At 36.6% G+C, this 25,459-nt stretch overlaps 10 protein-coding genes and 1 non-coding gene across 11 annotated transcripts; 8 read left to right on the forward strand and 3 right to left on the reverse strand. All coding sequences in view use genetic code 12, as the record gives it.

Annotated features, from left to right (window-relative positions):
* Positions 1-3,292: 3,292 nt before the first annotated feature.
* Positions 3,293-3,502, forward strand: CORT_0C06930 (hypothetical protein; the record flags this gene model as incomplete). Its single annotated transcript, XM_003868921.1, has 1 exon — positions 3,293-3,502. The coding sequence occupies one exon, from the start codon at positions 3,293-3,295 to the stop codon at positions 3,500-3,502; it is 210 nt and encodes a 69-aa protein (XP_003868969.1).
* Positions 3,503-3,657: 155 nt separating this feature from the next.
* Positions 3,658-4,635, reverse strand: CORT_0C06940 (Mrs4 membrane transporter; the record flags this gene model as incomplete). Its single annotated transcript, XM_003868922.1, has 1 exon — positions 3,658-4,635. The coding sequence occupies one exon, from the start codon at positions 4,633-4,635 to the stop codon at positions 3,658-3,660; it is 978 nt and encodes a 325-aa protein (XP_003868970.1).
* A 578-nt stretch (positions 4,636-5,213) lies between these two features.
* CORT_0C06960 (hypothetical protein) lies at positions 5,214-6,335 on the reverse strand (the record flags this gene model as incomplete). The annotated part of the gene is made up of 1 exon (XM_003868923.1): positions 5,214-6,335. The coding sequence occupies one exon, from the start codon at positions 6,333-6,335 to the stop codon at positions 5,214-5,216; it is 1,122 nt and encodes a 373-aa protein (XP_003868971.1).
* A 489-nt stretch (positions 6,336-6,824) lies between these two features.
* Positions 6,825-7,799, forward strand: CORT_0C06970 (hypothetical protein; the record flags this gene model as incomplete). The annotated part of the gene is made up of 1 exon (XM_003868924.1): positions 6,825-7,799. The coding sequence occupies one exon, from the start codon at positions 6,825-6,827 to the stop codon at positions 7,797-7,799; it is 975 nt and encodes a 324-aa protein (XP_003868972.1).
* Positions 7,800-8,084: 285 nt separating this feature from the next.
* Positions 8,085-11,657, reverse strand: CORT_0C06980 (hypothetical protein; the record flags this gene model as incomplete). The annotated part of the gene is made up of 1 exon (XM_003868925.1): positions 8,085-11,657. The coding sequence occupies one exon, from the start codon at positions 11,655-11,657 to the stop codon at positions 8,085-8,087; it is 3,573 nt and encodes a 1,190-aa protein (XP_003868973.1).
* Positions 11,658-17,297: 5,640 nt separating this feature from the next.
* On the forward strand, positions 17,298-18,881 carry CORT_0C06990 (Git1 glycerophosphoinositol permease; the record flags this gene model as incomplete). The annotated part of the gene is made up of 1 exon (XM_003868926.1): positions 17,298-18,881. One exon carries the CDS (start codon positions 17,298-17,300, stop codon positions 18,879-18,881), a length of 1,584 nt encoding a protein of 527 aa, XP_003868974.1.
* A 129-nt stretch (positions 18,882-19,010) lies between these two features.
* Positions 19,011-19,934, forward strand: CORT_0C07000 (Trm10 protein; the record flags this gene model as incomplete). Its single annotated transcript, XM_003868927.1, has 1 exon — positions 19,011-19,934. One exon carries the CDS (start codon positions 19,011-19,013, stop codon positions 19,932-19,934), a length of 924 nt encoding a protein of 307 aa, XP_003868975.1.
* Positions 19,935-20,183: 249 nt separating this feature from the next.
* CORT_0C07010 (peptide N-glycanase) lies at positions 20,184-21,257 on the forward strand (the record flags this gene model as incomplete). The annotated part of the gene is made up of 1 exon (XM_003868928.1): positions 20,184-21,257. The coding sequence occupies one exon, from the start codon at positions 20,184-20,186 to the stop codon at positions 21,255-21,257; it is 1,074 nt and encodes a 357-aa protein (XP_003868976.1).
* A 144-nt stretch (positions 21,258-21,401) lies between these two features.
* On the forward strand, positions 21,402-21,475 carry CORT_0_Ile(AAT)_52. Its single transcript has one exon. It is a non-coding gene (tRNA).
* Positions 21,476-22,110: 635 nt separating this feature from the next.
* CORT_0C07020 (hypothetical protein) lies at positions 22,111-22,626 on the forward strand (the record flags this gene model as incomplete). Its single annotated transcript, XM_003868929.1, has 1 exon — positions 22,111-22,626. One exon carries the CDS (start codon positions 22,111-22,113, stop codon positions 22,624-22,626), a length of 516 nt encoding a protein of 171 aa, XP_003868977.1.
* A 214-nt stretch (positions 22,627-22,840) lies between these two features.
* Positions 22,841-24,922, forward strand: CORT_0C07030 (Dpb11 protein; the record flags this gene model as incomplete). The annotated part of the gene is made up of 1 exon (XM_003868930.1): positions 22,841-24,922. One exon carries the CDS (start codon positions 22,841-22,843, stop codon positions 24,920-24,922), a length of 2,082 nt encoding a protein of 693 aa, XP_003868978.1.
* Between the last annotated feature and the right edge of the window lie 537 nt (positions 24,923-25,459).

Consider the following 25,459-nt stretch of genomic DNA (forward strand, 5'->3'; position numbering starts at 1 on the left):
CTAAATGTCTTGTCATAAGCTTGTTTCTCTTCATCCATTGAGGATGCTTTCAATTCAGAGTGCACTGATGATGGCATTGGGGGAAAAAGTTGCTTTGCTGTAGTAGAAGGAACTTGTTGTATGCTTCATGAAAAGAGGGAATCTTGTCACCTTTTTATATTACAATGGAACTGACTCTATTGTTTTAAATTTGGAAGTGCTTTCTCTATTCTGAAGCATGAAATTTTCTTAAGTGGTTAATTAATAATGCATTCGTTTCTTTTTATGTCTATTCCTATTGTTCACATATATCCTTATTGTTTTTGTGTGCCCTCCATCTTATGTAGATTGATGTTGTAGATTTTGTGAAGGGATAAAGGATTACTCCGAACAGATTTGTTGAGTTATTAGTCGTACAAGGTATTCTAACCTTCATCTTGCAAGCGACCACTGCAAGCTGTTTTGGGACATTAAGCACACCACTTCGTTGCTACATTGTGGGTTCAACTCCTGTGAATAGACGGTATCAAACTAGCCTTTTCATTGAACAAACAATCAATTCACAGAGTGGCTTATTTGAAAAAGTTCGTCTAAAAATTAAAACAAAGCCAAATCGAACGGCAAAATGTCGAAAAAAGTTGCTCATTTGTTGAATATGGTATATGCGTTAGCGGTGCCCAAACCCCAAATCATATCGATACATTGTTGGTTGTTTAAACGGGTGTAGATTTGATCCATACTTTGGCGGGTTCTCTCGCCTGTAAGACAAGAAGCGCAAACAGCGGTTAATCTTCGGAAAATACGATCCGAAGCCTTTTCTTAAACCCACAAGCCTTTGAATTTCAATTTTCTAGGCATGAGCTACGATTCCCTTTTGTTTGATTGGGTGCTTTGTAACTGTTAGTAGTTCTTTTGTGTCCCAACTTGAGCTAGTTTAACTAATAACAATTGCATTTGGTTTCCCAAAGTAGGTTTTGTTTCAAGGCGTTATAATAAGTTTTGTACTGTCATGCAATACAAAACGAGGCTTTCATTGTTTTGTTGTTTGAATGCAAAAGTTCCGTAATTCGTGCCGATGCTGCCCATGGAATTCGAAAACAGATACCAGGAGAGAATCTTATTATTGTTTCGAATGGCTAGGGAAAGTTGCTATATGACGAAATATGGACTCACATCGTTGACAAGTCTATTATGATGAGCTAATGCAAGAGGATATTTGGCATATTCAATTTTAGATGTTGCGACTCGATCCCATCAAAGCTAATTAAATAAATTTTGAATTGCTTTTTCTATCATTTAATATTTGATCAGATAAATCAGATAAATCGTCTGATAGTAATTGGTTACTAATGGGGACTCAAAAACTAATTACTTTATGTAGTAATTTAAACAAACGTTGATTCACCTAAATGTAATGAAAACAATAAAATGCATACTGCACTTACGATCAAAATGCACGATGATGAAATTGATTATGTTATTGAAAAAGTTTTCTCTTAAAGTAGTTTTTCTAAAATGTATTCATTTGCGATCAGCGGAGAAAATTAGACCTCCAGAATTAGTTTTATTACACAAACTTAATAAATGTTTAATATTAGGACATTAAAAAAAATGTCGTCGGCGTTTTCTTTTCAAAGGAGTTGATTTTTCAAAATTGAATACTATAGAACATTTTAAGCCTCCTAAAAATACAAGATCTATCGTGCCCAGATATTTTGTTACTCTTTCTGGAATATGATTACGCTTGGCATAAATATTCAAATTGTACTTGGTGGATATAATGTTCTCTAATCATCAGCCCACCAACCATTGGAAAAAATTATCAGTCCGAGGACTGAAAAAGACCATCGTAGAGGATGATCTTGAAGTTGTATGTACAGAAGAAGTGTATATAAATACATACCTTTTTAGACACCGAAGCATTACATAACCATGCATTTTTCTAAAATTATCTTTTTAATCTAATCCAATCATAAATCGTATCTCTGTCCGAGTTAGTAATTGGGACAAAAAGAACCAGCCAATCAAAAAAAGTCTTGTTCAATAATTCTTAACTCATTGTACAGTGGAAATATGTCAAAGAAAACAAGAATAAAAATGTCGTAACATATTTGTGTCTTATTGTTTTGGAACAAAGCAAAGGGACGCCTTACAATGATTATATGTTTACTATGGTTATAAACTTTCCACAACTCCGCTTCCTTTTACTCAGACTTTGTGATTTTTGTCTAAACTGTGTAGTTGAAAAATATTCTCGTAATTTGAGCCCTAATTGGAAACAAGTAATAACCCTAATTTATTATCTCTCCTACAACAATTTAACGTCTTCAAGTTTAGTTAAATCTGTAGTTAACTTTCTATTGAAGCTATTTTCATGTTGTCTGTCTAATGAAGAAAAGTAGTATTAAATGGAATACTTTATGGAAGTAACAAAGTACCGTAACCTCTACGCAAATATATAAACTCTATATTTTTTCCTCTAGAGCAACAAGATAAGAGCTCGGACTAGTGACAGTATTTAAACTCTTGTCTCGTAAAGCCTGTCTCCTACAGTATAAATAGTTTCGTTTTCTACTAACATTGGTGCCAAACTAACTACAAACTAAGATATAAGCTAGTCTATTGATAGCAACACCTCTCGAAGAAAATGCCCATCATCATCACCAATCAGCAATAAACTTCTGGTTTTTGTGTTTTCTATTTCACCATGGTCTCAGTCTATTTCCGAAAAGTTAAAAAGTTGCTCAATTTCAATTTTATCGACACTTAAATACAGTTTTACGCACTTCAGATTTTGGGTTTCCACTCGCGTGGCTTACTCGACCCAGAGCTCGACTCGTCTCGATTCGCATTGACCCGCGAACAAAAGGAACATTCGTTCGAAAAAAATTAGCGGGTGGGAAATTCGGTGGTACTCTCCATTCAACAATAAATTACTCTTGAGAGTTTGTCCTCAGCGTGCAAACGCATGGGCGGTGTTAAAAGAAATCTTCAGGACCAGATGGGTTCTCCCAGGTTTGGTTCTATGGGAATGGCGCCGTGAATGGTTGGCTGTTGTTTAGTGTCAAAGCGAGCAAGGGCTATTTAGTGCAATATGCGAACTTGATAGTTATAAACTGCCAAGAACCCGATACCGATCATTGATGATGAGTTGAGCTTCTTTTTTGGAATCAATGTGGTTTGGTGTATGGTTCGAAACTTATCACAGGAGAAAAGTAAAAAATAAAAAATATCTTAACGCAGCGAAAGATAAATAGAATAAAAACTTACGAGATATAGCGTACATACTCCTCAACACAATTTCCACCAACAAATGATATTTGCTAGTATACGTCGGATATTTCAATCATTCAGAACAGAAGAGGAAGAACGGTTATACTCAAGGGCTGCGTTTTTCAACCTACTTGGATTCTTGGGTTCTTGTGTTTTGTTCTCATTTGTTGCTCAGCGATTATCTCGACATCCTAGAGAATTGGCTCATATAGCAAGAGCAGATGCTCTACTAAAAGCTATTCTGTCGTGACAATGATTCATTGGTGTGACACGATCAACAAGGTGGTGCTGCGAAATCTACATCAACTTACGTCGGTGTCCTTACATGCCAAATTTCTCCAATTTTCATCTATTTTTATACAGGGGTTTCGTTGTTTATCTCATTTAAACTAATGTACAATGTTGTTATCCTTTAATCAAGATCTCCTTGCAGAATTCATATGCTGTCCACGATATAGCTGTACCTGGGATATTGAATATTACTCTTGGTTTAAGACCTTTCCAAAATGCAGCATACCCAGCTTCTTTATATAATGCTTTTGCAGCAGTTTTGAATCCAGTGACATGTCTCAAACTTTCATTTTGTGATATACCTTTAGTTTGTAATACTGTTCTAACACAATCCAACGGTGTGGTTAATGCAGCAGCAACACCTCCCGCTATACCTCCACTAACACAATGTAAATATGGGTTATATGAGTTATTTGGATTAAGTAATGATGAACTGTATTCGTAGAATCCAAAGTTCAATGCAGCAAATGGAATGTTTGTGAATAAGGTTGTTGGGTATGAAATAAAAAAGGCAGAGACACCTTCGTGTTTGTATATATCACGAGCCAATTTAATCAATCTTACCGAGGTTGATTTGTTTTCAGTATGTGCAGCGCTAGCTTGCATTCTTTGTTTCAACATATCAAATGGAGTCATTAACGCATCAGATGCTGTGGTGGCAGCAACACCCGCGCAACTGGCTATAAGCGGATGATTTGCATCAGTGACTATTCTTGTTGAATGAGGAGAATTTGTCAATCTATTGACAAGGAATGTCTTTGTTGACTCAAAAACTGAAAAATAAATTGCATGTGCTGGACCTGCGCCTAGTATTACTGATGAAACACCTTTCCACAAGGCCCTGAAACCTTCAGTCGAACTGATTCGTGATATTGATTTCACCAACCCACGGGATAAGTCTTTTGTTGACAAATTCATTTGCATCCTCGTCTTGATTGAATCTATAGGAAACATCACTGTATGTTCAGCTATACCGGCCAAAGCACCAGCACTCAAATGTGCAGCCAAAGATGCATCCTCTGGTAATGCCTCATAGTCTATTTCAAGGGGGTCTTTTGGTAAGAACTGTATCTGGTGTTCGTGATGCTCCATTATGACCTATTGGGGCTTTTGCGATGACTGTAGATATGTACAAGGGTTAGGATATTTGGTACTGAAGTTTGAAATATTTTTTTTTTCTTCGTTCTGTTTCAGCGTCTGGAACCTCTCCTCAATATAAAAGATTAAGTAATATTTTACTTACTATGTAGGGTACCACAAGATATGAATTTAACCTTCACTATAACCAATGAGGATGGATGATGGAAAAAGATGAAATAACTATATCTTTAAAGACTATTCTTGAAAAGAAAAGAGTACATTGAAAGTAAGTTATGTAATACGGCGTTAAATGAAGAAAAAAATTTAATTCTCCATTTATCGGCTTTGCTCTTCTCTCGCTGCTCCCGATTTAGTTTGTCATACTTTAAATTGGATCTAGACGTCATTAACAAATTAACTTTACTTTGATATTGATTATTCATAAACACCACAACAATTATAGAATGGAATAAAGTATACTTAGTGTAACCTCTATATGTAGATACCAATGTAATTGACGACCTTTTTAGAGAAATACCACTACACTTGATCATTCACAAAATTTTCATATGCATTCAAATCTATAGGGTCTATATCAATGGCTTTGGATCAATTTTCATATTGTACTGTTCTGGTACAATTGATTTAACCTTACCTGTCTTTAAGCAAACTTCAACATTATCAGCTGCCCATTCTTCCATATTTTTGATGGCTTCATAAGTGTATGTTCCCATGTGGGGTAAACTAACAACATTGGGGAAGTCAAGCAATTCTTGGGAAACTTGTGGTTCGTTTTCAAATACATCTGCACCGAAAGCACCAATTTTACCTGATCTGATCAAACCAGGTAATTGTGACTCATTAATGACTGCGCCTCTAGCTGTATTGACTATAATTACACCATCTTTCATCTTGGAAATTTCATCACTGTTGATGGAATGACGAGTATGAGCATTTAATGGAACACTAATACAGATTATATCAGCTTGTTTGTATAATTCATCTTTACTAACATATCTGGCGCCATTTTCCAAGTCTGGTTTCAATTGACTTCTGTTATGATAGAGAATCTCTTTAAATCCAAATGGTTTTAATCTGTCCCTAATTGCTCTTCCAATACCTCCCATTCCCAAGATACCAACGACTTTACCTTCGGGACTTCTTCCCAATTTAGCACCAGCAAAACCCTTTTTGGGCCATTCACCTTTCATCATCAATTCATGACCTTGTTGATAGTTTCTCAAACATGACAAAGTTAAATATAATGCTGTATCAGCAGTAGGATCTTCCACTGGAACCGTCACATTGGAAACCTGTACTCCTCTTTTGGTGAATGGCTCAACATCAACTTGATCATATCCAGCTCCTGTATGACTCACTGATACCAAAGTATCTGGCATATGCAGAGCCAATTCTTCGTCGAATCTACCAGTTTGTTCAACTGAAGCAAATGTACGTAACACATTAGTGATGTCACTATATTTCCCTTTCAAGTCCTGAAAAAACTCCTCTCTATTAGCCGATTCACAATCAACAACTTCAACTAACTTGGAAATCTCGTCCCATTTTTCATGAGCAAATGAAATCTTCCCAACTCTAAGAACTTTTGGCTTTGGCATATTCAATTTGACTGATGATGATAGATGTTTGATTAAAAAATTGAATTTGGGAAAGGCTAGTGAGATTTTATACTTAATTAATCTTGTAGCCATATGGATTGATATACCGAAAAAAGAAAAAGTGGGGGATTGAAGAATCTGACGGGTGGGGGATCTTTTGGGGGATCAAAAATGTAAAACGCAGCCCTGTACCGAGAAACAATGCGTAATAACTGTAATCAATTTACTTAGTGTTTGATCTGTCCAGTTGTAAAAGGAAAGCTTATTGAAAGTGTAATTCTTTTTTTTGCGGGTTGATGTTGGGTGGGGGAATGTGTGTTCCGAATGCCGTATAAATTCGGATCGAATATTAAGCGCAAACTTTCATAGTCTAATATATTAGTAGATACAGGAATGACTCTTATTCCCAAGAGAAGTCATATTCATCAGCTTCGTAGAGCCGCCTATAGTAGTGGGAACGATAATAGTTTCACTGATAAGATTGCAAAACTATTTGACTCCGTTCAGGATTTATTTACTCGTTTTAGATAAGCAAGAAAAATTTCAGACATCACTCATTGCAGTACTCATTACGAACCACAAATGTCGCTTGAGCCTCCTACCACTGCAAAGGTCACGTTAAATACCACTAAGGGCCCAATAAAAATTGACATATTTGCTAAAGAACTACCGTCGACATCATCCGCATTTATAAAACTCTGTCATTTCAATAAATTCAAAGACACGTTAATACAAGTCAACCGACAATACATCTCATTCTCATCACTGACCAAAGACAATAACGACCTTATCCCTAAAGAATCACATTCTCGAATCAGGTGCAAACAACGTGGTTACGTTGCATATTCAAATGGACAATGGGTAATCAGTCGAAGTGAATTATCGGGCGTTGATCAAGTATTTGGTAAAATTGATCAAGAATCTTCGTGGTATATTGTAAATGAAGTAGCCAATGGTGAAGTGGATAAAGACACCGGGAAGTTGGTGTTTCCTGTAACCATTGTAAACTCAATTGTTGATGTACCTTACTTTAAATTGGAGTTAGGGAAAGAAGATGGAGTTGGTAAAGGAGATGAAGATGAGAGGCTGAAAGTGAAGAAGCCAAGAGTTGTTATTGATTACCGTGATGATGATGATGAAGAGAAAGAGGAGGAAGAAGAAAAGAGTGCAATACAGATTAAAAGTGCTTATGATACAAGAAAGAGGAAGGGTACTAAAGTGAAGTCAGAATCAAAAGTAGATGCTTCGATAGAGTCTAACCTAGAGACAGTCGATCAACAAGAACGAGAGGGTTTAAACGATCAAAGAGACATCAATGAGAAAGATGAAGGAGAAGATAATAATTCCAAATCAAGTTCAGAAAATGATTCAGACTCAGACTCAGACTCAGACTCAGACTCAGACTTTGATTCCGAAAATGATGAAGAAAATCGTCGACATCCACTCAAACGAGACCCTACAATAGATCCTCCATTCAACCCAAATCTCGATTTATCAAATGCAGAATCAATAACATATTCTGAACTAAAATCTCATAAATTTATCATAAATACATAAAATTATCAAACAAAAACAAACAATAAACATATAAACTTTGCACTTATAAAAAAATGCAAAACACAACCGATTGTAACCCTTTGACCCCCTAAATGTTTTTGTAAATTATGTATAAAAATACTGTCAAAAAAAAATCAACCGTACTTTCGTTAAAGTGTTTTTATTTTGTAAAATATCAAACCAGTGACAAAACAAATACCTATTTCTGGGCGGCTTCTCTGTAGGAAGCTCTAGTTAGTTTATCTTTTCTATTTTGTTAACTTTTATTTTTGGTCTTTTTGTTAATCATGCTTCACAAGTATACCCGGGTACATCATTGTGAACATTGGGCAAATTCTTCAACGCCTCTTCATCAACCTCACCGCCATTAATAATATTATCATCAGCATCATCAGCAGTGGTATCATTGCTAAACCATGGATGTTTCAACAAACTTCCAGCATCATAACGTTGATCCAAATCGAAATTCAAACATTTCAAAATCAAATCACAAATCATTTTGACTTGCGGATCATTTTTTGGGAACTTGTATTTTTCAACAAGAACCTCCTCCAATCCCCAATATTTTAGATTATCAATATTCTTGAATATAATTTGTCGATGATTTTCCGGGTGTAATTTGAAAAATTTACCAGTCAATTTACAATCAACTAAATATTCGTCCAGAGGGAAATGTCCCAACAATTCAACAATTTGAGCCAAATGATCTTCATCTTTATCGAAAAACTTTCCATCATGAGGATCAAATAAGAAATCACCCGTGATTAATTCAAAGATTATACATCCAATACTCCATAAATCAGTTGATGATCCCCATGATTTATACTTGAGGATGATTTCTGGGGAGCGGTATTGACGTGTTTGGATTTGATTGGTAAAATGCTCATTGGTGTATGTAGCATTACCCAAATCAGCAATCTTGATAGAAATGTTATCGCTAGTGATAGTATTGGCAGTTTTGAGTGATGCGCTGCTATTCGTTACAGATTTTCTTCCAAGATCAAAAATGGAAAAATTCTTTGGACTTATGGCTTTTGAAACTGATTTACGACGTGCTTGATCAAAATCAACATCTTTAAAAAAAATGTCGGAGGAGGTTGCTGCTGATGAAAGTGGCTTTGACGAACGGATTGGCGAATCATATTTACCCAGGATGGAATTCTTCAGTCTCTTGTAATAAAAATTGGATGAATGTGATGAATTTATTGATGTAGTTGATGCTTGACGTGGTTTTTGCTCAGCCAGTGGCTGTTGCTGCTGTTGTTCCGGAATTTCAGGATGTTCAGTCACAGTGGCCGGTGGTGCTTGTTGAGACATAGTAAAACTCAGTGTACGTTGAAGTAAATTAGGTTTACTAAAAGACCCACCTCGTTTAATCAATGAAGCAGCACGACTCAATGATGAATTACTTGCTCTTGCTTTTGTCAATTTTTCATCTTCAATCAGCCGAATCACTTTATTTATATCCTCAATATCAATCAAGATATTTTCTGGTTTCAAATCAGTATGGATGATTCCACAATGATGCATATAGTCAACAGCCAATAACAATTGCTTAACGATGGTTTTAACTATAGGTAATGGAATACCACCAACACTACGTGAAGTTTTGATAAGTTTGACCAATGAGTCAGAGCTCATTGCTTTAAGTTTCTTCTCCATTGAATTGTGCCACGGATCAGTAGATGTTAATGTAGTTGATTGAGTTATGCCACCAGCAGCGCCGATAGCCATTCCGAGGCCAATTCCAGTGGCTCCAGTTGCGGCTGTAGTCATTGAGGAATCAATATCTTCGCCAACCTCCATTACTGTTTCAATTGGAGATACCGTAGTTGAGGATGACGATATGGTAGATGCTGTGGAAGGCGGTGCAATAGTGGAATCCAATTCCTTCTTGGTTAAACCCAAGCTTAATTTCGATTTGGTATTGCGTTTGAAATATTTGTTATCCCATTTACCAAACTTCATAGTTGGCTGGACTTGCTCCGACTTTTGTTGTGATTGCAGTTGTACTTGTTGTTTAGTCTCCTCGCCTTCCACGCTCTTTCTCTTTATTTCTTCATCCACATGCCTATAAAACTTCTTGTACTTGTAAATCAAATTCAAGACATTTTCACCAAGGATTTCAAACACCATACAAATATGATTTCCATTAGGACCAGTAATTTCAAAATCATCAAGCAATTTCATAAGATGCTTGTAACCTGGATGTTGTTTTGGCGGATGAGCATCAAAGTAGTTGGAATATTCACCAGCTAAATGTCCATTGTTATGAACTGGATCTTGTAACGTTTGTAAAATCCTAATTTCATCTCTTGCTGCTTCTTTGTAATTCTTGTTGGACTTAACAAATTTGATAGCAACAAAATATTCATTATAATCTTCGTTGCTAGTTGTTGACGATGACGAATGAATGGAACTAGACCCATTACCGATTGTTGAAATTCTTGACTTGGCGAGCCAAACAGTTGAAAAATGGCCCCAACCTAATTTACGCAAAATAACGTATTCACGATTAGGTAATTTACGACTGAAATAGACATCTCCTTTACAAACAGGATGGTATCCACCAAATTTATAATCCAGTTCATTTTCTTCATGTTTTGGATCGAAATTTAGGTCCAGTTGAGATTCTTCAAATTCCGATTCTGAATTGTACACATTTTCATCATTTTCTTCAAAACTGAATTCAGATTGATAGGTTTGTTGTTCAATAGTTTGTGGTGTTGTTGGTGTACACACTTTTGTAGATACTGCATCCTTGTGGGGGTTTGTAGTTCGGACATTGTGATTACCAGAAAATGAACCAATTCGTAGTAGACTTTTCAAATTTCTCTTTGGTGTTGATGTGTTTGTTCTCGATGATAATGATGGGCGGGTGGCAGTAGTACCTTTGAGTTTCTTTTTGACACTATCTCTTTGCTTGCCAAGGTTTAATTTGGACTCTGAATCATTTTCAACCTTGTAGTCAGATGCATTGATAATCATTGTGTCTGAATCCAAATCCATAGCTGTACTCATTTCACTATTCTGTAAAGAAACGCAGTCAGCAGTGAACGATGTGTATCTCTCATGATCTGAGTTGGTAGGGGTACCAGATGCTGCTGCTGTGAATGGCTGGTGAGAAAGGCAACCTGGTGAAGGAGAAAACAATGTTGATCTAGGAACTGGTGCTATAGTTGACGATCCAAATCGAGGATTCATCGATTCAAAGGAGAATTCTTGTTGTTCAAAATTGTCTTCTTCTTGATATGTGTCGTGGTTATTAGTAGCGGTATCCTCTTCTTCCTCTTCCTCTATGCTTCGTATAATGGTGATGTGGTTGGTATTATCCATAATGTTGTGTGGTGTAATCACTGGTGAGTTGGAAGTGCATGATTCTTGTATTGGTGTAGTTAATATACTGCAGTAATAAGGAAACTCTGCACTTGTCGGTGAATGTTGTTCTACAGAAGTAGAGTGTTGTTGTTGTGGCTCCTCCTCTTCTTCTTCCTTCTCCGCTAGTTCTTCTTGCTGCTGTAATTGTTCCTTTTGAGCTGTAATTGAGTTGCTTCTTTTCTTGAACAAACCTTGAAAACTGAATTTAGACTTTTTGTCTGTTGCTGTAGGTTCATTGTTATTCTTTCTAAAGCTAGGTGACCTACCTAGAAGTGGGAGTGATGAAGAAGGTACTGATGACGGTGTTGCTGCTGCAGCTGCATCTGCTGTTACGTCGATGCTGTTGCCACTGGGCGATGAAGCCACTGTGCTTGCAAGGGAATTTTTTCGAAAGTGACCATTGTTGTGTATGCTCTTATCCTTGTTGTTTTGATTAAGACTAGTGCTGTTATTACTGTTGATTCTGTTAACTAACAACATGTTTTGGTTTTATATTTTAGATCGTATTGGGTTTCTATCTTATAAAGTGGAAAAGAAATGTTGCATAAGTGTTTCAATAAGTTGATCTTAGTGTTGAGAACTATGTTGAAATGTAGTTACTATTGCTGTAGTTGTAGTTTTAATGTAGTTTTTGTCACTAGGTGAATGTATTAGTTCGATATTATGCATAAATATGTGAAGAAATCGTCAAGGTCTTTGATGTGTGTTGGATGGCAGGTGCTGTTACAAAAGTAAGCTGTAGTGTCTGGGTAAAAGAACAGTAGTCAAAGCAGTAGTTGTAATTGTTGTTGTGGTCGCAAGTTGTGACTGTTGTTGTTATGCCTTACGATGTCGGTACTTCGTAGGGGGATAAGTTGATAGTACTTGGTACTGATACAGTCTTTAATAGAATGTGTTATATACCTTTGCAGGTGTAGTAATAGTAGTAGTAGTTGTGAGGTTTGTTTATATATACAAAAGGTTGATTATTTGTACAGTTGGCAAGTCAGTTGGATTGAAGTTGGTTGCTAGATTTTTATATCTATGGTAAGTAGGTAGGGTGTTATCCGGAAATCAAAATTGTTTTATAATATAAATTTCTGTTTTACATATATATATTTGTCTATTGTATTGTTAAGTATGTTAAGTTTGCAATGTAATTTTTTGTTTGTCATTTTCTGTCACTCAATACTTAAATTTAAAAATTTAATAAAATGTATAAAATATATAACCCACTCTGCATATTAATATCCATTTAATACGTAATACATACATACTATAGCTTACACCACAGTTGTTTATATGCAGTACTTCTTGCCCACACAGTTTTAATTCTTTTTGTTATTTTTTTTACACCCCCTCTTTAACTCTCGGTCGGACAACAAAGACAAACAGAAATAAATAGCAATTTTGTCTACCAAGAAATTTTTGTTTTCAGTTTAGACACCCACCAATTGGTAAATATCGTCTACCCCTAAGAAAAAGACAGGAAAAAGGGGGAATTGAATAGACAGCTCAATTGAAGTAAGTCAATTGTTCTAATGAGAATTATATCTACAAGAAGTAAGTAAAAGGGGGTGTATGAGTGATTGTAACTTTTATCATTTGTCAATATCTTTCAATTTGATTAAGGCTTTAAATCTTAATTAATTTTATTGTTAATCCTCTCGTCTTTTATTTTTTATGCTCATCGGTTACAATTTTTTATTTTTGAAACTGTGGTCATTGGTTAGGAAAAAAAATTATAGAAGACGATGGGAATAAAAATTGACTCAGGGGAGAAAGAGAGAGAGAAAAGATAAAGTGGAAACCCTCCGGGGATACAAACTCAATTGGGTAGGTATTTCTCCATCACATTCATGTAGATAAGTTTGAGCAACTTACCTGTGTGTATGATAAGAAGATATAATCCACAGTCGCCATGGCTCATTGAAAATGCCGATCGATATACATATAGTCTATAGTATAAAGATCGGTTACAAAATCAGCTAATTTAAGCAAAGTCAACGCCTTGTTGTATATCATCCCTTTTGTACAAAGGAATTTACATTTGAAAGCTCGTTTTGAATACTTTTTGCCTCATTCTTATGGTTAATTGTGGTTGTGGCTTATCATTGTACCTTCAATACAGAGAATACTCCATGTATGTGTGTGTGTGTCGTTGAAGTTGAACATTTTTGTGTGAGTCACGTGTAGAACTATAATGAAGAATAAAGGTTTTTAATCTCACAAAACTAATACAACAAAAAGGATTTATCGATCTCGCTACATTATTTCATAAAAATATTTCCATTGTTCTGTGTACCGACGGATATAGAATAATCCAATTAGAAACTGTGTATCTCTAATTGGAGAAATACTACATATGAGTAGTTCTGGTTTCCGTGAATGACCAAGAATCGTAGAACAAGGGCTATATGGTCTATCTCCGCACTTTTTGTTGGACGTGTTTTTACTATTTGGTATCTGTTTGCTCAAAGCTCGAACCAAAGGTGGGGGAGGGAGGGGTGTGTAAATTCAAACTACGCGCTATCTTTTAATTTTTCATTCTTTATTTTTTTCCTCATAAATCTTAATTCGCCTTAATGCGATAATAAGAAAAACAATTTTATTTATTTTTTATTTATTTTTTTTTTTGTTGAGCTTTTCTGGTTTTGCGGAGTTTATCTCAACTTTTTGTAATCTTTTCTATTTGGAACGGTATAAAATGGTAATTATCTCTGTTTATCTGTTAATTGGATAAAATTAGCAACTTCAACAACCATCACCGATCTCCCCTTCTCAACCCAACTCTCACTCGGAAGCAACGGGATAACAGTCACTCTCTACACACTAGCTTAGTTTAAATTCGGTTTCTAGTAAGTAGATACGTTTAGAGAGAGATTTACAATACAAACTCGCATCTTATCTAACCTACAGCTGCAATTAATGCACAGGGTTATCATGCACCCCAGAACAAAGCTTCTAAATCGATCTTTTTGAGAACTACCCATTCACCGATAATCAATCAATTTGCATTGAAAAGCCTGCCCTCAATATGAAGTGATTTTGGTTAATTTCAGCACATCCACACACACATACATTAAACCATGTTAAAGATGCCGTACAAAAAAACGGCAAAGTCAGGCGAGGAAGAAGAAATATGCAAAAAATCTTAAAATTTCAAACGGCATTTTTATGAATGAATGTCAAAAATATAAAAATAAAAAATTTATATTCTAAGAATAAAAAAGAAAAAGAAAAAGGAAAAAAGTAAACAAAAGCAATGTCATCTTTTTAAGCGACATACATTTATTAGTTAATATTCCAACTTGAAACTCCCAAATAAAATTGTTTCATAATCTTATCAATTTTAAATGACTTTAAGTCAAACGATCTGTTCTTAATAATCGAAACGCTAGATTACATCATACCCGAGTCATCTGATTCGGTGGACCCAGTTATGGTGTAGTGAAGTATGATGTGGACTCCAATTAAGTTTCCGTTTTCGAATTGTTTTTTTCTTTTTTGTTGGGTCATTTTTCCCCCACATTTCGTATATTGTCCTCTTTATGAAACGATACCCTTTAATAGAGCTAAGCAGTGGTAGGTGATACGAGATATCTGATATATTAAGCAATGAACCGAAAAGGAGGAGGCTTGAAAGTAGGAGGGACTAATTATGTAGTACTTGTTGTCCAATGGGAAGCCAATCCCATTTTGGGTTGTGCACACTAAGATTCCTATTCTTAATGTCGTGTGGATATTACATACAAACTTTGATTTAATTTCAAACATAATTCCCCGCTCTCTCTATCCCCTTGCCGAGCTCAACAAAATAGGCACACAATCATTCATCATCATAGCATGTAATAGTTGATCGAATTGGATCTTCGGAATGACACCTTGAATGAATAAATGTAGATGCAGCTTTGTTAACATCCAATGTGTTCAACTCGATTCTGTATCATTGCTTAATTCTGATTTGATCTTCAGACATCCCCGCTTTTGTTTCAAACTTTTGCTAATCTCTCGGACTTTTTTACGAGAGTCTATTGTTTAAATGATAGAATTCGGAGTTATTAATTGGTTACATTTGGGGGGGTTGTGTGAACAAACTTAACCAAAAGCAATACACTAAACTAGCTAAATTTATGATTATTTTGAGAATGCAGTTCCCAATTAGGATTTTGTTTTCGATTGAAACCTTTTTGTAAAATGACGTTAGAGTTTGGTTACATTTTATGCCTCTTTACTTAATTTACTTTGCAACACAGGTGCAGTTTCATCTCGACAGTCACTTGAACAAATGAAATGAAATCCGTGACGCACTGTTTTAATTTTCATTGTGTGCTGCTTTCTTTTGACGTTATATGCAAGTAGAATGTATTGATGCATTGTTTCCAAGTGTGACATTGCATGACAAACTGAAAATGTGTCTCCATGCGCATCACAAAACGTAAATGATCTCTTCCACATTTTTGTGTTCGGAAAAGGGACTTGATTCTAACTAGAAAGTTACATATTGTGGATAAGTACTCTATTGTAATTACATGAAATTTACAGGGTCTAACTAAATTGGCAGTTGATGCAATGATTATCTCGCTTATATAGGGTATTTTGATCTTAACTTTATACTACGCTTCCATGGCTTCCCATAAACACCTCACTTTGTTTATACTGTGGATAATTGATACTAGAATCTTGGTTTTACGAACAATGTTCTGTGGTAGGGCATTTGTACAAATCCAAATGATAATGTTTATCTACATTGATAACTGTAGGTAGAAGTGTACGAGCGTTGAACAATTTCAATTTTCTCTTTCAAACTCACTGACAAATAAAAATTTTACGATCTGTAGCTAAAAAATCGTTATATGATATTGGCTTCTCACAAAAAGATCCATGGGATGTTGTCCATCCCAAATGATATACGCTCTCTCTTTGGGTCTGAGCATATAACGTTCAAATGATTGATCTTTGTGTATTGTCATATATGACCTTGGAGAAAAACGGTCATTGTTCGTATTGAATGAAATTTCTTATCAATATCGTGAGCTTCACCGAATAAAATGTGGAATGGGGTTGAGGTACACGGGTACTTTTCCTACACGGCTGGCAGTAGCAAACACCGGTTTTCAGGCTTTACCGATCGCTATTTTTTTCAAATGCCGAGACTTTTGAAATGCTCTAGACGAATGCAAGCTTTATACTGCGAATGGAAATAAAAAATTGGAGACAAAAGACCAAACGTTTGGATACCCATTACTGAAACTCTTTATTTGAGAGCCTCTAAGCTACACGGTGAAGGGGGATTACCGAAAATCACAACAAAGATATTAATTATGCGGGGAATGACTTTTAAGCCTTCTTTAATTAATTGTCTTTCTCAAGATAGGGCTATGTGGGTGGTATTACTTATGGAATGGACAGGTTAAAAGCATTCCCTAACCTCTTTCCATGTGGCCTTGGTTAATTTTGAAATTTTCAAACGTCTAAATTCGCCTCATCCTTTCATTAATTTATAAATTCAATCAATCCAACCACGTTTTTGCCTCCTCCTGATTTTTGTGTCCCCTCTCCCAAGAAAAAAAATTTGCGCTGTCTAATCTCTGACACATTCTTTTGAGTTTTCCTTGTCTAAGGGGAACTTAAGTCCTCGGCATTTGAAAGAGGGAACTCGAGTCACAAGAGGTTTGGTTCTGCGGTTACTATGCAACAATAGAATGCAAGTAAAACATATGCATTCTATAAACAATAACCATCATTGATATTGATTTTTTTATCGGATGTCCTCTCCACGTGGCTCTATTTATAAAGGTCGCCTATTGTTTTTAAACTTTTAATTAATTTGATTTACACTGATAAGCCACTCGACCAAACAATAAAATCAAATCACAAAAATGGCCAGTCACCTTCAAGGAGAGAAAGTAAATTCAACTGGCACCAATTTTTCACTTTTGTACATATGAAATGAGGCAAACGTGGTCAGTTGTGTTCTGAATTGCATGCATAATATCCATTCATAATATCCATTCATAAAACAATAAGATTTGTAGAACTTATTATCATTTGAGAGTCAAAATTTTCAAACATATAAAGAGATGTAAATACCTCGAGTTTCCACAATGGTGATAGCTCTTCATCACATTAGCTCACAAAATGTCTACCACTAGGAACCAAACAGACAAATCTCCTGAAGTTGTTGAAACGGTGCAAACTGACGGGTTTGAACCATTGCACAGCAGTGATGTGCCACCCCAAAAACAGTACTACACTTATGATGCTGAAGCTAGACGCCATCGTTTAGATGGAGGTGTTAAACTTAGAGATGCCTTGATGATTCTTTGTGCTGGGTTTGCTTTGATTTCCGATGGGTACCAAAACAATGTCATGTCAATGTTGAACAAGGTATTTGCTATAGAGTATCCCAAAGTATATGATACCAATTTGTCAACTCAAGTTTCCAATGCTTCCCTAGTGGGTACCATTTTTGGTCAACTTGTCATCGGAATTTGTGCTGATTTGATTAGTAGAAAATCTGCCATTATTATTGCCACCTGTTTCTTGATATTCGGTAGTGCATTGTGTGCTGCTTCTCACGGTAAAACTGTATTGGGTATGTTTTGGATGTTGACGATTATGAGAGGTGTCACTGGATTTGGTATTGGTGCTGAATACCCTTCAAGTTCAGTCACGGCAAGTGAGGCAGCAAATGAATCTGTCAAGAGAAGAGGTATGGCATTTATTTTGGCAACAAATGTGCCATTGGCATTCGGTGGTCCATTTGCATCAATAATTTTCCTTATTGTCAACAAGATCACTAAGACGCATTACGATGCCTTGTGGAGAACCATGTTTGCCATTGGATGTTTCTGGCCATTATCAGTCTTTTATTTCAGAATGAAGATGGTCACCAGTGTATTGTTCAAGAAGAATGCTATAAGGCATAAACCACCATATTGGTTAGCCCTCAAGTATTATTGGCCAAGATTATTAGGAACTACTGTGACTTGGTTTTTGTATGATTTTGTAACTTTCCCCAATGGTATCTTTTCTGCCACCATTATTTCCAATGTTATTTCCGATACTAGTGATTTGGAAAAAATCGCTGAATGGAACTTGTTGCTTGGTGCAATTGCTTTACCAGGATGTTTTGTTGGCGCTTATATTGTTGACAAAATTGGAAAGAAGTACACCATGTTGATTGGATTCATTGGGTACATTGTATTTGGACTCATTGTTGGTATTGCTTATTACAGAGTCAAGAAAATTACGGCATTGTTTATCGTTCTTTATGGCTTGATGCAAAGTTTTGGTAATGCTGGTATGGGAAATGTTTTGGGACTAGTTTCAAGTGAATCATTCGCTACTCCAGTCAGAGGTACTGGTTATGGTATCAGTGCCATTATTGGTAAAGTTGGTGCTGTTTGTGGAACTAAAGCTTTCGATCGTGTGTTGACCATTGGTGGTTCAAAAGCCAGTGGTCAGAGATACACGTTCATTATTGCTGCTTGTTGTGGATTGTTGGGAGTTATCGTTACCTGGATATTCATTCCACACTTGAAGACTGATGATTTATTGGAAGAAGATGTCAAGTTTAAAAATTATCTTAGAGAACAAGGTTGGAATGGAACTATTGGTCTCAAAGAGGAAAATGATGAGGAGAACTTGGACAGCTCTGAGGATTCTGATGTTGTTGAATTGCAAGAACAAAAGCCAATTGAGTATAAGAGCAATAAGTAGAAATTTATCTTTGGTGAGTAGATTTAATTGATTAATTTATGGTAGCTTTTACGGCTGCGAAGATTCGCAGCATCGATTGAAAATTCTTTTTTGCACATTACTCTAGGGCATCCACTGCATGCACAGACCATGGAAAGCGAATCACCTCACAAAAAGACTAAAGCTCCACCTCCAACTCTGGAAGAGATACAAAGGCGACGTGAAGCTAGAAAGAATGAAGTGATACCTCCAGGAATATCCAGACGTGAATGGAAAAAACAACAAAAGCTTCAGCGATGGGAAGAGACAAAAGATCAGTATCGACAGGATATGAGGTTGAAAAAGAAACAACAGAGAGAGCGTAAGCGCGAGAGACTCAAACATGATCAAGAATATCGCAACAGTATCATCAAAAAGCCAAAGAATCAAATAGCCACTAATGTAAATATAGCTATTGATTGTGAATTTGATGATTTGATGAACCAAAAGGAGATAGTATCGATAGCGAACCAAATTAGATCTTGCTACTCATCAATGAGACATTGTCAATATGAACTACCCGTTCAAGTCTTGTCCTTCAATAAACGACTCAAACAAAGGTATGAAACATCCAACCCTGAATATACATCATGGAAGGGAATCAAATTCCAATCACAAACTCTTGCTGATATAATAACATCAGAAAACAAACATCAATTTGTCTATTTGACTGCAGATACCGACAATGATATTCAAGAATTGAACCCCAACCACACATACATCATTGGTGGAATTGTCGATAAGAATCGACACAAAAATTTGTGTTTTAATAAAGCTAAATCAATGGGATTGGCAATGGCACGGTTACCTATTGGACAATATATCAAGATTAATAGTCGTGATGTGTTGGTGACTTCTCATGTGTATGAAATTATTTGTCGATGGTTTGAATGTAAAGATTGGCGAGAGGCATTTAATAAAGTGTTGCCGCCTAGGAAGGTGGTGAAGAGTAGCAATGATGGGGAATATGATGCACTTAGTGGTGTAGTAGAAGGTGGAAATGAAGAGGAAGGGGAAGATGAGGATGAAGGTTAAAAGGAGGATGAAGGTGAAAAGGAGGGATGGCGTAGATGCAAATAAAATTCAATCAGGATATTGTAACTATTGAGTCGTGACTATCTATTCTTAGTAGTATAACAGAGTATTGGCACCAAGATTAAGAGTGCCGAATCCCATGGTCCTTATAGGTAGCGCAATCGAAACAGTTTCCATGTGTTCTTGTTGCCACCGAATTTCTCAACTACGTTCTTTTACTTTGCGTCACTTCATGTCTGCTCATACACAATGTCCTCGAATATAGACTACAGCCGCCTTAAAGATGAGTTGATAATTGGGTACTCCAAGAGAAAACTTTCAACTGAAAAGAAAGCCGCCCCTTCTAATATTCGTGAAACACAACTGTCTTCCCAAGTGATATCATCAATTCACACACTTTCTGATTGTCTAACACGTTATCAGAACCCAGATGCATTGGATAAAGCTCTTGATGTAATAGATTTGGCTAAAATCTACGAAAACGTTGAGCGTCGTGAACAAGAGAGTACCAACCCTTTATTAAATTATGATGATTTTATAGTACTTGAGTTGCTACGGTATTTTAAGCATGATTTCTTCATTTGGTTAAATTCACCTTCATGTCGTTGCGGGTCATCAGAGGTGGTGCAAATAGGTCTTAAACCTCCAGATCCTGCTAATAATCCTGATCGTATTTCCATTATAGAAATTTATCAATGCAAGAAATGTAATCAATATGTTGGATTCTCTCGGATAAATAATCCTGCAGCATTGCTTGATACTCGTAAGGGTCGGTGTGGAGAATGGGTCAATTGCTTTTTACTAATATTGACGGCTTTAATTGGAGAAGGCAAGGATAGGATCAGGTATGTTTGGAATAATGAGGATCATGTTTGGTGCGAATATTACTCTTTTGGGTTGAAAAGATGGGTTCATTTAGACCCATGTGAAGGCGTATTTGACGAGCCATTATTATACTGTGAAAACTGGGGTAAGCGTATGTCATATGTCATTGGATTCAACAAATATAGCGTCGTTGATTTGAGTAGAAAATATATTACCCAAGACAGGCAAATTGAACAACTGGATATAGTTGATCCAGAAAAGGTGAAGAAGGTGATTGATTTTTTCAACGTGAAAAAAGCAGAAGGGTATCTCGCTGAAGCAAGATTGACTTATCCAGAAAAGGAGCTGTGGAAACTATTATACACTGATGTATTTGTCCCGAGAAACCGAGAACTTGATGATTTAGCGACTGAAGAATCCACTCCATCTTCTGGTTTACCCAAGGGTCGTCAGACAGGATCTGCCGAGTGGACTAAAGCTCGTGGTGAAGACGGTTAGGATTAGAATTCGTACACTTTAAAAAGTATAGATCATAGTTTGTCTCGTAGTAGTTCACCTGATAGCGTGTAATCGTCTAACTATGCATCATGTGACTTAATTTTACTGGACTATTTACACAATAGATATTTTCTCTCATAAATAGGTCCCTTGGCCCAGTTGGTTAAGGCGTGGTGCTAATAACGCCAAGATCAGCAGTTCGATCCTGCTAGGGACCATTTAATTTTTGCATTGTTTTAAAGTGAAATTATGATATCAACGCTCTCCTTATTTTTGCATCTTAGCTAGTTGATTGTAATTGTATTTGTATTGACTAATCAACTCTGTCGTTCGTAGTGAACAGTTTTGGCTGATAAATTTTGCCTTTTTTCTCAAGGAGACATTACTCAATTTTTTTTGCCGCAAAATGGATTCAAAATGAGGAAACTGTGCAATTATACGAAGAATTTTCTGCTTACTCCTCTTACACTATTGAATCCATTCATATATTATCGCTCCTTATCGTAATCTTACAGAAAAGAACCACCAGATCTGTTAAAATTTCTTTTCTGATATTGCCGTTGGCATAACATTTTCTTTTCCATGGGAAGTCCTTGCTTGGGATTTTGTGAAGTAATGTAAAGTGTAGAGTCAAAGTGTACGGTTCGGCTAACCATACTAGGTACCTTATGTAATATATTATTTGTGGTGCTTATACAAGTACCCATGGTGTGAACTAAGTTCCTTTTCAAGAGCTCATTTTTTACAACCATTTTGGCAACCACTTTTACACACCAACCAAGGGTTGTACCACACCAGCCTCACAGTCGAGGGAAAACCACACACTGCTCCCAAATTAAACATCATACACACCATGCGTAGGGATAGCAGAGAAGCTCGCAATTCAAGGGCTGCAATACTTGGCTCCCCAGAAGATTTCTTTGCAGATAATGTCAGCTTCGATGAGTACATCTGCAGTCCATACAATCGAAATCCATTTACTGATGAAGCTGCTCCTACAATTCGAAGGAGAAAGAGATCCAGAGTTACCCACTTCTTAAAAAGAAATATTCAACGATTGTTCCATATGGGAGTTGAACGGAAAACCACTCAAATTATCTACCCCGTGATTAGAAATGCAGCAGACATCCCCAATTATGAGGCTATTGTCCCTGCACGTCATGTTACGACTAGTATGGCAGTACTTTCACAATCAATCCACCTAAACAATAACTTTAGAGGCGGGATAATAAATAGACAGAGAGGTGTAGTGTATTTACTTTCTTCTGTGTCAGCTAGGTCTTCGGTTGAATCCCTTTTTGAGGATGATCAAGCTTCGCTTGAGGGTACTGGCGCCACCACTGCTGATTCTAATATTCATGTATTCTAGAATAGATAGCTTAGAAAGAGATATAGAGGTGAGAATAAATGTGCGAAATTTCAGTGTGTCTATCGTCCAAAAAGTTCATCCTGCAAACGCATTTCTGGAAAAAGCACTGTCACACGCGTCTTGCGATTGCAAATCAACTGTATCCGCAGCAACAACTCCACTATTAGAGCTTCAATCACATGAGTCGACAGAGTATGCAAAACATTCAATAACCATGCATTCACGAAAACCATTTTTAGGACTAACATTTTGCTGCACGGGAGTTGAAACAACTACGAGAAACGAAATCATGAGGATAATTGAGTCAATGGGCGGTGTACAGCATCTAGATCTCATGACCGATGTACAGTACCTTATTGTGGGAAATAGGAAAACTCAAAAATACCAATTCTGTATCAAGAACCGACTAGATATAAAGTATTTAACGAAGGATGCCGTATTCAAAATCCACGAGCAATGGCTAATAGGTGATGACGACGTGGAAAAGTTACTAGATGAACACAAGCTACCCATATTTAGCGAAATCAGTGTTTGTTTCTCACGGGTGGAAATGTCTCAGTCTCATATCAAGCACCTACTAAATTCCAGTTTCAGGCGTACTAGAGAAGAGCAATTTTCTGAAAGGCTGCTCCTAAGACAATTTACCCAGAATGGAGGCGTGGCAAAAGACTCTCTACTGAACCATCAAGATTGCATGATCAGTGCTGATCCTAGGGGTACGAGGTACAACAAGGCAAAGGAATGGGGCATTCCTGTGATACACCCTGTTTGGATCATTGATAGCATAATACGAGGTGCAGCTTTGGACTACAATGATTATTTATTGACGAATGATATGGAGGAGCTGTACGAGAACGGTTGTAATGTTTGGCTGAAATTGGCCAGTGAAGAAAAAAGACCGGCGACCAGGCAGTCAATCAGGCAGCCCATAGAGGGACCAAAGAAACTTAATCGTGGGAAGAAGACGGAAATATGGAATTCAATTATGGATCACACAAATTATGATAGAAAGGGATTGATGGCAGATAAAACTTGGGATGAAGAAAGTGATTCCGAGAACAACGAGGAGATCGAAATTGTCAAGCCGGTTGAGACGAAGGGCAGAAGCAGCTTGTTTCTAGGATTCAAGTTTCTTTTGGTTGGATTCACAGCCAGGGAGTCTGATTTGTTAAGCGGTGGAATTGAAGCGTTTCAAGGAGAGATTACAGCAGATATTAATGACACAACCATGACACATATCATTGCCCCAGCGAATAAAGGAAGTGACGCATCTAATTTGTTACGTACTATACCCAATGGGATCAGACTGATGGTCACGAGTGGCGATATCAAGGTAGTGACTGAATTTTTTATTGAAAGGTGCATCTTTTACAAAAAGGTGGTGTTGGACAGGTGGGGACAACCCATCAAAGGATTGATAAATTCGTCAAGAAAATTCAAAGTGTCGACATCAGGTTTCACCGGCATTGAGTTGTTGCATATAGAAAAGTTGACCAAGTTTCTAAACTTTGAATACTGTGAATCATTTTCGGAGCAGCGAGATTTGTTAATTCTCAACATCAACTTATTCAAGGAGAGCTTTATGAAGAATTTGCCAAAATTGTTTCAGTACCCACACAAGGATATCCTCAATTGTCCCACGTATCAATCGGGCCAATCTTCAGTATCACTTTTATCAGCAAAGAACAAGATCGACGCTGCAAAGAAGTGGAATATACCTGTAGTATCAATTGCTTACTTGTGGGAGATATTTGAAAAATCACAGTACAAATCTATGTTAATAGTTCCTGAGTTGAACGATCCTCAATGGTGTATTCATGCTCCCATCAATTACATCCGGCCAAAGTCATTGATTGAGTATATAAAGAGTATGGGCGAGACAACGTCGATCAGAAACAGTGGGGACAAAAATAAAGAGAATTCGGATGCCGTAAAACTACCGTCTCCGAGAAAGGTTAGACCAAAGCAGAAATATGGTAAATTAATGGGAAGTGTGTCGCCACTGTCAATGAGGAGCAAGCTAATGGATGTGGCAAAGAGTTCAATGACATCAAGATCAACCATTGTTATGGACGATGAGAAAGATGAAGGAGAAGGTACCGATGTACCAGAAACCGAATTAAATTGTGACGTCACAAACGACGAAGATATGTCCTCTCAAGTTAGATATGAGGATGTCGAGTCAATGATGAATCAAGAGCGCCTATTGAAGAAGTTGGAGGAAGAGTCGCCCCAGTATAGACGAGAGTTGACTGCAAATGGTAGCACAGCCAAACGACGCAAGACAAAAGGGTAATAACCCTAATTTAAAACAAGCACGTGATAGAATTAAGTTCAACGATTGACAATCCTAAGGACAGAATTGACCGCAAAGACGACGGGGGATAAATAACAGAGTAGTTTGGGGATTATTTCATTAATATCAAAATTTCAGGACGGTTAAATTACAGCTCCAGCTTATAGTTTTAAATATGTAATAGCACGGATTTAAAGGGCTTTACAATTGGCTTGAGTATTTACTATTCTATTTGTATTTGAGATCATTTTAGTTGCATTCTACAATGTTCCACTCATAATTCTATTGTTTCATCATTATGAGAGTGAAATTTTTCATATTCTTCGTAACTAAATTTTTTTCTTTTGCATCTTCTGCATATACATCTCTTTTCGCAACAAATAGTTTTCTTTGTATTCTAAGGCTTTTGCTATTGTTGTGCTGCGCTGTTCAATTTTTTTTTTTTCAAGTTTAAAATTTTCTCTCTGTTTAAAAAATTTTCCCTTCCTTCTCTTCTTCTCTTCTTTCTCTTCAGTATTCAATCTATATAGCAAAAAA

Source organism: Candida orthopsilosis (genome assembly GCF_000315875.1).
Source record: "Candida orthopsilosis Co 90-125, chromosome 3 draft sequence".
NCBI classification, from domain to species: Eukaryota; Fungi; Ascomycota; class Pichiomycetes; order Serinales; family Debaryomycetaceae; genus Lodderomyces; species Lodderomyces orthopsilosis.